The sequence below is a fragment of the Chanos chanos genome, chromosome 4, assembly GCF_902362185.1.
Source record: "Chanos chanos chromosome 4, fChaCha1.1, whole genome shotgun sequence".
Classification (NCBI taxonomy): Eukaryota; Metazoa; Chordata; class Actinopteri; order Gonorynchiformes; family Chanidae; genus Chanos; species Chanos chanos.
In genome coordinates this window covers 10,332,666-10,345,740 of record NC_044498.1, presented here as the reverse complement: position 1 = coordinate 10,345,740, position 13,075 = coordinate 10,332,666, and the positions used below count along the sequence as shown (strand labels likewise).

Sequence of the window (13,075 nt, the reverse complement as noted above, 5' to 3'; positions counted from 1 at the left end):
TCTTTTGTATCAGAAAAACATGTGACAACACAGTTAATAAACAAAAGATTTGCCGTTATGACAGCGCAAAACGGTGCAGCTTGTCCTCACAAGCATTGGAGGTATCCATCCCTCCTTTGCCTACCCTCTATTCTTGGATCTGATATCGCCTCTGTAGTCTTCCAGATGAAAGACGTGGGTCAGTCATGACTTGCCAGAAAGATAAGGTAGAAAAACTACGGCTTGCAAGGAGGTGCCAAGAGTCCTCCCTGCCTTCATCCATTATTGTTTATACAATAATTTCCCCGTGGACCCTCCTGATATTCAGTAATGAACATAAGTGCGATGCGGTTTGTATCGTAATTTCGTAATTGTAATTTTGAAACAATGCAAAAACTTTGTTTTGTCCGTAGATTTATTTTGTGGGACAAATTATTTTATAGGTCCCACAGAATAGGTCGTAAAATGTTGAAAATCTTAACCTGTAACAGTTCACACAAAAAGTGCATCCGTACTACTCAGCTGTACCAAGCCCTTGCCTGGACGTCTTTTTTTTTAAATTATATATTCATTCGTCTCAGTTCGTTTTCTTACATTACTTGTGGAACGCTTGCTTATATTCAGCTGGGCACTTCACGCCCTACTAGTGGTCACTCTCTTAGGCTGAATGCTATTAAACAGTCTTTTTTTTTTTTTTTTTGCTTAAAAGAATTTGTGACAGAGAGACGGGAAAGCGCGAGAGGGAGCGAGGGAGGGAGCGAGCGAGAGAGAGAGAGTTTAGTAGCCACATCCCAGGATGTTCAATGTGACAGTTCTCCTACCATGACAACACAGAGGAGTAGTGGGAAATACTTTTTCGTTCACTGTTCTGGGTAAACTGTTGTACATTTACAGACATGCTGCACTTCAGATTCGGAGCATCATTCTACACTGATCTCGCTCGTTATGATGAAAACGGAGTTGAAAATTAAGAATATCAAACATATTTTAAGGAGTTTTTTTTAAGCTAACACTTTTTAAAAACTAACTTCAAATCACAGGATGTGGAAAATCCGCTTAGTCATTTTCTAAGGACTGTAACATGCGTAACTTTTCCTTTCGAAATTACAAGCAGTTTCGGTTTTGGACTCATTTCGCGTAGGATACCTTTTTCTTGGATTATTTGACACTTCACTATTCCAGATACGATATGGCACGACATTGTCTATATATTCTGGCTACCTTAATTATTCACGGGGGTATTTTGGGAGCAGCATCCTATGCGTCCAGCTACGATCAGCATTTGGATCAGAGTCAGTCCATCAGACAGAACGGTGCGAGAGTCGCTAGTAGACACAGGTGGGTATCAGCGACAGAGTGCGTAAACAAAAAATGTGTTCATTTAAATGTTTCCAGTCTTCTGCTCTTACAATAATGTAGTAATCGTGCACAAACCAAAACTGATTCTATAGACCAATATAGCATAGGTTTTGTTACCCTTCAATCATACACAAACACTGAGTTTCCTGCTCATATTTGGTCTTATTTCCCATTGTTTTTATTTTGGTGTAGCCTCGGTTACGCGGAGAGAAAATTCTTGATTAATTTTTGTATGTACTGTCTTCTGGAAGGCAAAAAAAGACAATGATATACTCCTTCAAGGCTGTGGTGGATTTAAAGATGAAGTAAACGTTCCCAAGTTTTGAAAACGACATACTCGCTCAGTCTGCTTCCTTGGAATAGCCTAATAATAAATTCAGTCCTACTGAATGACTGTGAACTAGTTCAGTGTTATCAGTATGTGTTTACTGGTGCTTGTGTGTGGAGTTCCCTGGATGTGGGTAGCCCTTCCCTTAAAGACAGTTAGAGTTGGTCATTCAGAGCAAGCTTAATGAACTACCCAGACTTCCAGCTGAACAAGTGTCAGCTCTTTCCAGCTTTCAGCCCTTATACTCCTAAAACATGTCTAAGCATCTGGATCATAGTGTGTGCTCCCAACTTGAACAAAACTAGTGAAAACAAATTCTGTTCCGTACAGGCTGGATTGGAGTCACTTTTTTTGATGAGGAACTTGTCTTGGTTAAAATTAGAACTTGGGCTGAACTTTAGTGAGAACTTGAGATCTGAACCCTGATCAGCAGCAAAGTGCAGAAAATACCCACAGCCTTAAGCAGCCTGTCTCCTGTTTGACTGGGCGACTGTCAAGAGAGGTCTGCCCTTTTTTGGGGTTTACTGAGCCTAGACAGCTTTACTCAGCCTGTATCACTGGGACTAGTGCCAGCGATGAAGTCCTTAACTGCACTCAGTCCTGTACAACTCACTGATGTGGAGAGATTCTCCAGTGTTTGGAGGAGGGAAAAAAAAAATGGCATTGGCCTGTGGTACTACTGCTTTGGATGCAGAGCGACTGTTTGAACTCAGTTGTGTTTTAACAGATGTGTGAAATATTAGACAGCGCGTGTTGTTACTCAACCACCATCTCAACTGATGTTCCATTTCCTTTTGCCTTCACGGCATCTCTAATTTGTGGGACTGAGGTTTAACAATTGACTCTTTAAAAATCTATGGTTTTACCTTACATTTTGCAGACAAGACAAACATTTTTTTTTTTTACTTGTAATTTACCAGATGTCATTTAGACAATCACCATGTACAAATTGTAGATACATTAAAGTACACTCCTGGCTTTGGACGCGCGTATGGTACATTTCAGTTTGTCAGAACATTAAGCAGTAAAAACTGTTTGAGTGACCTCACACAGTCTCCACATAAAGTAAGCAGTTAACTGAAAAACTAGCTGTGATTAAATTAGGCTCACACTTTCTGTAGTGAGGTACTCACCATGTTACTTTTGCTTTAATGATACAGAGATTCTATGAGATTATAAATGACATTTTTGTCCATCAAACTATAATATTTTGGTAGTACGATAATATATTACCTTGTTTTGAAATAATGATAGATAAAAGTACAGATGCGTAGCAAAACACTGTCACATATGATCTGAAATGTATACCAATGTGATTGTAATGTTTGTCATTTTATGAAGACCATCTACACTCTTGGCTAACCATCACATTCTTTATGTAAATACTGTATTTCACAATATGGTCATTGTTGTTACAGAAGAGAAAGAGCAGATGTGTGAACTTTGTGTTCAATGATTTCAACTTGAAAAGAGAAATGGCTGCAGTACAAAGATCTAGTAACTGTAAAAACAGGTTTCATTCCCATTTAAAGGAAATTTTAAACAGGAAATGGAACATCAAAATGGAATCATACTTAGCTGAACTCTTTTCTCATTAGTTTTGCCATAAAACGAAACAAAATTTTCCACTAAAAAAAAAAAGCAAAAAGAAAGCGGTCACATGTTTCTTCATTTATATAATTATTCTATGACATCTTTGGCTGCTTTGACTACCTTTTTTTTTACCAGCTGTTTGATTCTGGTGTTAGTTTTCAGCAGTTAGTTTAGAGGCTTGTGCTGACTTTGAACATGGTTAGACCTGAATGGCAGGGAGCTGGCCCTGATTCCTCTTTGTGAAGAGAAGTGTCACTCACTGTCACTTGTGGCTAATGAAGCAAGACTGGGGCATGTCATCTTCAAAAGGAGCCTGGAGTCCAACTTGAAACCTTTAGGTGACCTGTGTGCCTTGGGTTTCTTCAAGAATACACCCCTCTGTTCAGGACGTATTTTTTTTTCAGTCTCTTTAAGAGCTAATCATCAAGATTTAGGCTTAACTCTAGAGTTCAGCGGAGAGAGCTGGTGAAACTCCTGAATGGATGGTTCAGTTTTTCACTCAGTGTAATATAGCATGCCGTGCCAGTCTTCGACTTTCTCTCATGGAGGTAAAGTGTTTATTCTCAGTGCATTAAAATGAGATTTAGAAGCAGTGTGAATGCACAGACCTCATACTGCAGCTTAACTGTTATGACTAGGTTTTCCTCTTTATAGGCGTATCCAGTGCATTTTATTAGTGCATAAAACAATATTCCTACAGGTTCAGCCTTTCTCCCCTTTGATTTAAAGCACTGTAAAAAAAAAAAAATAATTAGATGGCAGGGGAGAGGTTTGCTGGACCACTGGAGAGAAATACTGATTTATGCTTCCTGAAACCTGCTGAGCAGTGAAATATTGTGATGGCGTTCGGATGGGGGGCAGAGGTGCAATTTCTTTATGTAGAGTCATCTTAAAACAGCACACAAATACTAAGTGCTAATTGCCAATAGACAGACAAAGGCAAAAAAGTGACTACTGGTGAAATGTCTCCTATTGCTGTTGTGTTCCTCATTGGTACCACAGACTCAGACAGATTGAGGGTATAGTATTAAGTATTATTTCCTGTCCTTTGAGTATTTTTGACAGAGGGAGGCATTTTTTTAAAAAAACAACAGCTCTCTGTTATAATACCACTTTGGTTTTTAATTGGATTTCTGATCCCCAAAATCTGTGTGAATATTGCCTACTTGTTTATTCTTGAAGTAGAAACTTCAAAGTAAGTACATTCCCAGTATCTCTTTGATAAATTTCTACACTGTGTAAGTACATCAATGATTCAACTGACTTTCATCTCAGTTTTTTTTTTTCTCCTGGGTTATTGAGATTAATGAAGCTCTATTGGATTATAGCCCCCTGAACGCATAACTTCATGTTGACCTCTCAAGAGTTTGTTCCAGAGCTGTGAAGACAGTGGCTCTCTTACATACTGTGGGCACATAAACACTAAGGAACATGCTGAGAGACACATGCATGCACCACTTCTGTGCACAAATGATTTATTTACTAACACATACAGTATGCACACTTAAACAAGCAATTCTGTGCATGCAGTGTATGCAGTGCAATGCGATGTATGGACCTTTGGACTGTCAGTATTCACACATATTCATGCTGTAAACATGTGGACACACACACACACACACACAATACACATGCGCATACACACACACACACACACACACACAGAAGATTAGAGGGGGGGGGGAGAGAGAGAGAGAGAGAGAGAGAGAGAGAGTTTGAAAGCCACAGTGATATGTGGTAAATTGTTGGACTTGTTTAGAGTGTGCTTGGTGTCTGCTCTCCATTACATTTGGTGTGAGACTGCTTGCTGCCGATGCACTCAAACATTCCTGTCCTTGACAGCGTTCATGATAACGAATGATTAACCAGACTCAATGAATTATTGTGATGGACCACAAGCTTCGGAATCTGGCATGCTTTTGATCCCAACTAAATGATTTCTAAGTTTCCCATGCAATTTTCGTGCTGTAGATCACATGCATCAATGTAAGTGCTGGAGGTCCATGACTATATATAGACAATGAATGGCTGTCTGTCAACAAACAGTGTATGAGAATGTTTGTTGGTTGTTCTATACTGTAAGCTATAATGTTCTGGGGAGGTTGTTATAGAAGGATTTTAGTCGTTATACTGGGCTGAATTGAGCTATTGAGCTGAATTAAAATTCTATGCTTTCAGAGTGAGATAAGAATAAATTCAAAATGAGTGATTTTTTAGCGTCTAAATTTTATTTGAATTCCTTTGAATCCTATTTACCAAAGGTGTTTTTGATGGTTTGAGATGTACTGAAAGTATTGTCATGCATGAAACAAGAGGAGCAATAATTGGTAATATATTAGGAACCTCTAAAAGAAACTTTTAAGAATCAAGAATACTCCAGAACTTCCTCTGAAATCTCATCTGGACATTATGTTTTTAGTCAATAAATAATCATCTGTAACAAGTGTTCCTCAGTTGGTCCAAGGGGGACTTTCACAAATCAAAAAGTCAAAGTTGTAAATGGCTTGGTAATCACAGCAGATTTTGAATACCTAATTTTTTTTTTACAACGTTATTTTCATTCGACTCTGGAACATCACTGAACGGAGGACACAGAGATGACAGGGTCACCTGAGACTGCTCTATTTGAGAATTAAAAAAAGATATCCACTTTCACCAAGAGCAGGATATCCCAGTGCCTTTCGCCTTTAAACAAACTTGAGGAACAAATAAAGAAAAAAAAGGGGACTGAAAACAGCTTTCAAAGATAGACGAGCACTGCATTTCTTTGGTGATTGATGATCTATGACTTAATGACACTGCCTGACACCGGCGTTAGATTGCTACTGCGGGGGTCGAGGCAGGATGGTCAGGAGCAATTTTTGATATGATGAGTATGGAAGGAAACGGACGTTTCTCGGAAAGACGGAAACAAAAGAGTGACTGTGTCTTTACATCAGGTGCCCCTCATCAGAGGTCGCCGGTAATGAAAGAGAGGTGGAATGAAGATTCCAGAACTCTGTCCTCTGTGTGCATGGTGTGTGTGTGTGCGTGTGTGTCTGTGTGTGTGTGTGCGCATGCGTGTGGGTTTGTGTGTGTGCTTGTCTGTACTTATGTTTGTGTGTCCATGTAATAGTTTTGGACTTTGTGAAATTTACAGTGGTTCTCAATTCATGCTCCATCTCTTAGGTACTTGGTATAATTTGCTTTTGGAAATACATTGGCATGCATGTTTACACATACTGTGCTTTGTGATATCTTGTGGAGTACAACATTCTGACTCCTGTATAACAATTCATTTGTGTTTAACAGTCAGGTGTTTTATGGTCTTTGCAAAATGCAATGTCTTGTGACTACCAATTAGAGCATCAGGGGAAACCCAGTGAACTCCATATGTCAACACTTTCTTTCTACAGGAACTGGTGTGCCTATGTAGTGACAAAGGCCATAAGCTGTGTTATGGAAGATGGAGTAGAGACTTACATTAAACCCGACTATCAGCGCTGCGGTTGGGGCCAGTGTTCTAGGGTGGTTGTGTAAGTATTTTTCACTGACTTTGACAGAGAATATAGTAGAAGAAGTAGCATATGGGTTGATTCCAGTTCACAATGGCCATAACAGTATCCAGCTGGAAAGACTTGGTCAACATTTGTCTTGAGTACATGTCTACCAGAGTTATGAGAGGAATGAGATGGTCTGTCAGTTTTAAGCACCACGAACAGACCTCTTTTGGAATTAGCTGGAACTGACCAGTAAATCTGTGCGTTTTGGTTTTTAGTGAGTGTTATGTCCCTACTCTTTTTACATTTAGATCATAATGCAGGTTTGGAGAGGAATAAAGAAAGATGAATTCATACATATATATTGCAAGGAATAGAAAAATTGTTTGTTTTTATGCGCTCTCTCTCTCTCTCTCTCTCTCTCTCTAATTCTTGTTCCCTCTCCCTTTCTCATCTTCTACCCACCCACTCACTCAGGTACACAAATTTCCAAGCTAGTCCAGCTACATCAAGTGATTAACAATTTAGAAAGTTGTTAACGATAATGACTTTTCATATCCTTTCTTCAGCCGTCTGAGTCTGTTTTCTGTCCACAAGGATTTTTGAGAGGCTTTAAGTAGCAGCTAGCTCTTTGCAAAGGCAAGGACACTGCACTCAAAATACCACCACTGACAGACATGGGAAGGAGACAAAAATTTAACTTTAACCTCATTGTCAGTTGTGTTTCCTTTTTTTGGAGCATTAAAAATGCTCTATTAATAGGAGCAATTGCTAACAACTCCAGTTAGACTCAATGCCAGTAAGGCAGCACTAAGAAAACATTTTTTAAAGATCACACAGGACTGTCTCATTTGTTAGTTTTAAAAGCGAGTTCCAGCATAGGATAACAAGAATAGGCCCAGAAACAACAAGGGGATACAAAGGGAGTCTGAAATTAAAAGAAAAAAAGAACAGCTTTACATTTTTTTATATTTGACTTCTAAAGTGAAAAAAATTCACAGTGTGACAAAATCCTGGCTTTGGTTAATCAAGTTTATTACTGGAATAGGATCTTTATGGGAATCATTTGTGCAACTCTAGTTCCAGTGTTATCGAAGACCTGTCAAGTTTTACCTGGAATTTGTACGTAATAATAACATATTTTGACCAAAGCAGTTAATCAAACATAAGTCTTACTGTGTCCTCATGTAAAAACCTGCTTGTTCAGCAACGTAGCCTGATGACCACTGAGTATCAAGGTACAAGTATAAAATTCACATTGAATTTAAGAACAGTATTTCTTTCTATCTCATCAGATACCGGACTTACCGAAGACCAAAGTACAAGCTTGCTTATAAAATGGTGACTCAGATGGAGTGGAAGTGTTGTTATGGTTACTCCGGCGACGATTGCAGCGAAGGTCCCATTGGTGGTGTAGATATTCAAGTCACAGCAGGCAGACCTCACACCTCACAAACTGGTTCCAGCAGAGGCAGTGAACAGAGAGGTGGAGAGGGTATGGAATAGACAGGGATATTGCATCTTTAAATGAAGTCCCCTTCATCTTTCACCTTTCCTATCATTTAATTTGTCATTTAACCTTTGCCCTCCCCCCTTGATTTGTCATTTAACCTAACTTATATGATACGAAGACACAAACTGCATTATGTGCCACTTTGCCTCAGCTTTAATGATTCATTTTGCTAATCCCTATAAATATCAAATATATGCCTACGGGGTCAGGGTTTCTAAAAAAAAACAAAAGCGATTTCCCTAATGATACCATATTGTTTCCTAAAACATTTTAAATGAACCGAACCCTCTTTTTGTCTTGCACAGGGAGAGGTGACAGTGACAAGATGAGACAGCTTGAGGAGAAAATCCAGACCTTGACTAAAGATCTTCATGACCTGCAGTCCACCTTGCATGGCATGAACGAAAAACTCCACGATGAGTCTCGCCGCACAGGCCTCAACGGTGGTAGAAACCCGGCTGATGCTGCCCAGCCAGAGATGAGGGAGACCATCAACAGCATCCAGACCAAGCTGGATTTTCTGGACAACATGACACAGGTACATGACAGAACCCTCATCAACATCAACAACCACCTGGTAAATGGCAACGGAAGAGGCAACGAGTTGGATGTGTCCAGCAGTCGATATGTCACAATGAAGGAAGAAATTCTTAAGGAGCTAGAACGGCGGGTAACACTTTCCTGCTCTGCCTGCCAGACAGGTGTTGAAAATGTTCATCGACAACAGCAAGAGGATCGAGAGCGAATCCGTGCCCTAGAGAAGCATATCAATGTAATGGAGCAGCACCATCAGCAAACTGTGGAACTCCTGCAAAAGGAGTTGACACATTTACAGAGCTGTTGTGACTCCCTGACAGACCTTGAGAGGAGAGTTAGTGTGTTGGAGAGGAAGGTTAGTTCAAACTCAGAATCTTACGACATCTTGCAGAATCGGCTTGAGAAAGAGCTGAAGGGCACACGAGGAAATGGAGGCCGAGGAAAAGTCACCGAAGAAAGGCTTAACAGTCGTCTGAAGGACTTGGAGCGAAGGCTCAATGGAACTATGAGGAAAGCTGAGCAGAAATGTACGCTCACTGAGAGCAGCGTGAAGGAGCAATTCCAAAGAGAAGTTGGTCAAATACGGAACTCAATCCACAGTCGCATGGATGAGCATGACCTTAGAATTTCCGGCAATGAGGTTGATATCCGAAATCTGAAGGACACTGTCAGTGACCACAATGATCTTTTGATTCAGTTGAAGAATACAACATCCGCCATAGACAGCTCGTTAACGTCAATGATGGACCTGTGCACTGAAACCTGTGGTCCAAACGGAAAAGGAAGAGAAACAGAGGATTCTCTGAAAACTCTTCAGTGGCAAGTCATCTCAAACCAAGATGAGATTAAGAGGTTTGACACACGACTGAATGACCTCTCTTTGTCGGGAGACTCTGTGATGGACCGGATTACAGACCTCAGCAGTGACATCAGCAAAATCAAGGCTTGGACGAGGGAAAATGGTGAAAACCTCAACAAAATTGTTTCAGAAGTTGAAATTCTGGGGAGCGATTGTGGTGTTTGCAGTTCTTTTGAGGATGAGCTGCATACGTTGAGAAACACAACTAATGATGTCATTAACAGATGGCAAGGGGAGATCACAGTGTTGCACAACAGAATTGACTCTGATGAAACTGTCTGCTCCCAGGTATGTTCAAACCTGCAGGAGGAAGTGGGAAAGCTTAAAGAGGATGTTGAAAAATGCAAGGGACAATGCACAGTCAGTTCGGAGGAGCACAAGAAGCATATTAATGACCAACGTGCCATCACCAGCACATTGGGCAGGGACCTCAAGTCACTCCAAGGTGAGCTCTCAGGAGTGATCGGGACCTTCACTGCCATCAGCGACACTCTGAAGGGCCTTAATCGGACAGTTCAACGCCATAACAATGCCATTGTAGATCTTGGCTCCACAAAGGATAGATTCTTCACTGAGCTTGATAAGCTCCAACGGGAATTGGATGAACATGTGGAGGATAGCAGGGGGACCTTTGACAGAGTAAGCGAGGAGTTCCACCACTTTAATAGTAGTGTCATGGTTGAGATAAGTGAATGCAAGCACTCTGGTGATGGGCTGCAGAAGAGGCTGTCTAAAATGGAGGGTATCTGTGGTCGTTTAGACTCGATGTCGGAGAGCCTAGAGAGGATCAAAGATGCTTTGGGCAGACATGTCTCAGGACTCTGGAACTGTGTCAATGGGCTAAATGCAACTGTCATTTCCCAAGGCGAGGCCATTGAAAGCATCCAGAGCACACACTTGGAGAATATCCATGGCAAGATGAACAGCCTTAACTCATCCATAATAGAAGTGCTTAAAGAATTTCAGACCTTCACTGAACAAGACTTTGTTGGTGAGTGTCCCTGTGTATTTTTAATAATAAATTTAGCGAACTGTCGTTTCTCATTTAATAATAGATTTTAAGGACAAACAGACATCAGCTGGCTCGAATTAGACAGCGTTAATTTCTTCGCTGACAACTGTGACAAAAAATGTTCATCAATGAACTTTTTTCCACGATGAAAACAATATGATAACTACATAAAAACACACCTTTGAAAATAAAAACTGTGACATAATATATTACCATTTTCATTGACAAATAATAACGACACGATAATGTCAGAGACAGACGAATGGGCAAGCAATTAGCTACCATAGGCCTATAGTTTTTCATCCAAATACATGCATGCACTCAATGCAAGATATGCACAGCCATGTATTGTATGCTTATGACTGGTTGATACAAACTGGTAGTGCTGCCCTCCTCTGAAAATCGAATGTTAAACATTTGTAAATAACGTCAGTTTGGCAACTCAAATCATGGCTTCTCTCGGAAGAAGAAAAAGAATGGATCTGTGGACACATCTTAGCTATAATACAACTGAAAATAAAAAGCACTGCAAACAGTGTGGGTGCAAAATCAGTGGGAAAAATACCACAAACCTCATTTGACTAAAATTTGACTAAAACTTGTATAGTTTTCATTGACTGAAACTAGACTAAAACTAATAACGATCAAATGACTAAAATATGACCAAAACAATGTATATGTATTTTAGTCAAAAGACTAAATCTAAGACTAAATCAAAATTCACCTGCTAAAATTAACACTGGAATTAGATATATTTCTCACCAGAATAAATTCTTTCATCCTCTATCAGGACCTCCAGGGGAGCCTGGCCCACGGGGAGAAAGGGGCTATTCCGGCCTCCCTGGGCCAAGGGGACCTCCTGGCAAAGACGGACCCCAAGGCAAACAAGGCAAAGAGGGGCCAGTTGGACCTCCAGGTAAAATTGGGCTGGTCATTGATTCAGAATATACACTATCAACCTTAAAAAGCATCACTCTATCCAAAATTCAAGAATAACGTAACCAAGTCTTTGTCTTCTTGTTTTTCAGGCCTGCGGGGTGAAGAAGGTTTGTACTCTGTCAATAATTTCTCGTCACTTCTGTTTTCTCTCTCTGCAGACCACAGTTTTATATGTTTTATATTTTGCCCACCAGGTCCTCCAGGTGAAGATGCCAAAGTACCAAGGCTGTCCTTCTCAGCTGCACTTACAAAACCACAGGTCACTGCTGGCACCATCATCTTTGATAAGGTCTTTGTTAACGAGGGACAGTTCTACAATCCAAGAACAGGTACGATGACCTTTCAGATAATTTGAGGCCTGATGATTTGAACTGTATATTGCAAGTATATAACAAGTAAGGTTATTATTTCACAAGGTCTGTTTGCTGGTTTATCGCAAAAATCTACAGATGAACTGCCACCTAAAACTTAAAGTGTTTCATTTCATCATGCATTTCTGCATTTTCTCAGGCATGTTCACAGCACCAGTGAATGGGCGGTACTTCTTCAGTGCTGTCCTGACAGGTCATAAGAACGTGAAAATTGAAGCAGTCTTGTCCAAGTCCAATTTAGGCATTGCCCGTGGAGACTCAGCTGGCTACCAACCCGAGGGCCTTGAGAAGCCTACGGCAGATGCCAGGCACACACCTGGATCTGTGGCAGTCTTCAACATCATACTTCCCCTTGAGGAAGGAGACATCGTCTGCATTGATCTGGTCACAGGCAAACTAGCCCACTCCATAGAACCCCTGACCATATTCAGTGGTATGCTGCTCTATGAAGACGTCGATGCAATTATATAGACAGAACACACAAAAACTCCATTGCTGAGGAGAAACGATGTTATAGTAGTCATGATTCATCTTTAGGGGAAACTTTGATAGAATCTTGTTATCATCTGGGTTGTTTGAAGTATGCTGAGTGTTAAATATGAAAATTTATTTGCAGAGAAAATATTTTCTTACAAGTTGCTATTTAGATTTGTATGATACAACATGTATATGTTAAATCCAGATCATATTTGTTACTGTGGATAACAATGGTACAACATTTGGAAAGGAAGATGAGTATCCAATTTTGTCGAGGCAACAAATTTTTTAACCTTAAATTGATGTTTGGGATCAGTCTGATGATTTTGAAATAGTTCACCGCTTTGAAAAAGCTTTTAGTTACGTACATCAGAAAAAGAGTGTGTTTTTTTTTTTTTTTTAATTAATTTGCTGCGCTACTTTGGATGAATGTTGCTACAAACATCACTGCAAGTTCTTTTCATTATTGCCTGGACATTTATCAGGCAGGCACTGGGAACCCAAGAGTTTACTGCCGAAAAAGGAGCTGTAGGCTCTGCCAACGTATTCCCAGCATTGCTATGAAGTTAGCTCCATCTGAACTATGCCATTTTTCAAAGAGAAGAGTTAACTGAAGAAGTGTATGTCTT

The 13,075-nt window shown here is 40.2% G+C and overlaps 1 protein-coding gene across 1 annotated transcript; it reads left to right on the top strand.

The window, feature by feature from the left end:
• The first annotated feature begins 974 nt into the window (after window positions 1–974).
• emilin1a (elastin microfibril interfacer 1a) lies at window positions 975–12,865 on the top strand. Its single transcript, XM_030772801.1, has 8 exons — window positions 975–1,317; window positions 6,655–6,774; window positions 8,034–8,233; window positions 8,557–10,638; window positions 11,450–11,575; window positions 11,688–11,705; window positions 11,793–11,927; window positions 12,109–12,865. The coding sequence occupies exons 1-8, from the start codon at window positions 1,169–1,171 to the stop codon at window positions 12,438–12,440; spliced, it is 3,162 nt and encodes a 1,053-aa protein (XP_030628661.1). The 5' UTR covers window positions 975–1,168; the 3' UTR covers window positions 12,441–12,865.
• The last annotated feature ends 210 nt before the right edge of the window (window positions 12,866–13,075 follow it).

What these genes read in the sequence shown, in the direction of transcription:
- emilin1a (XM_030772801.1), top strand. Translation starts at nt 1,169, where the DNA reads ATGGCACGACATTGTCTATATATTCTGGCTACCTTAATTATTCACGGG. An exon ending in TGAACAGAGAGGTGGAGAGG is followed by an intron (nt 8,234 to 8,556) that starts GTATGGAATAGA and finishes TGTCTTGCACAG; the next exon opens with GGAGAGGTGACAGTGACAAG. An exon ending in CACTGAACAAGACTTTGTTG is followed by an intron (nt 10,639 to 11,449) that starts GTGAGTGTCCCT and finishes ATCCTCTATCAG; the next exon opens with GACCTCCAGGGGAGCCTGGC.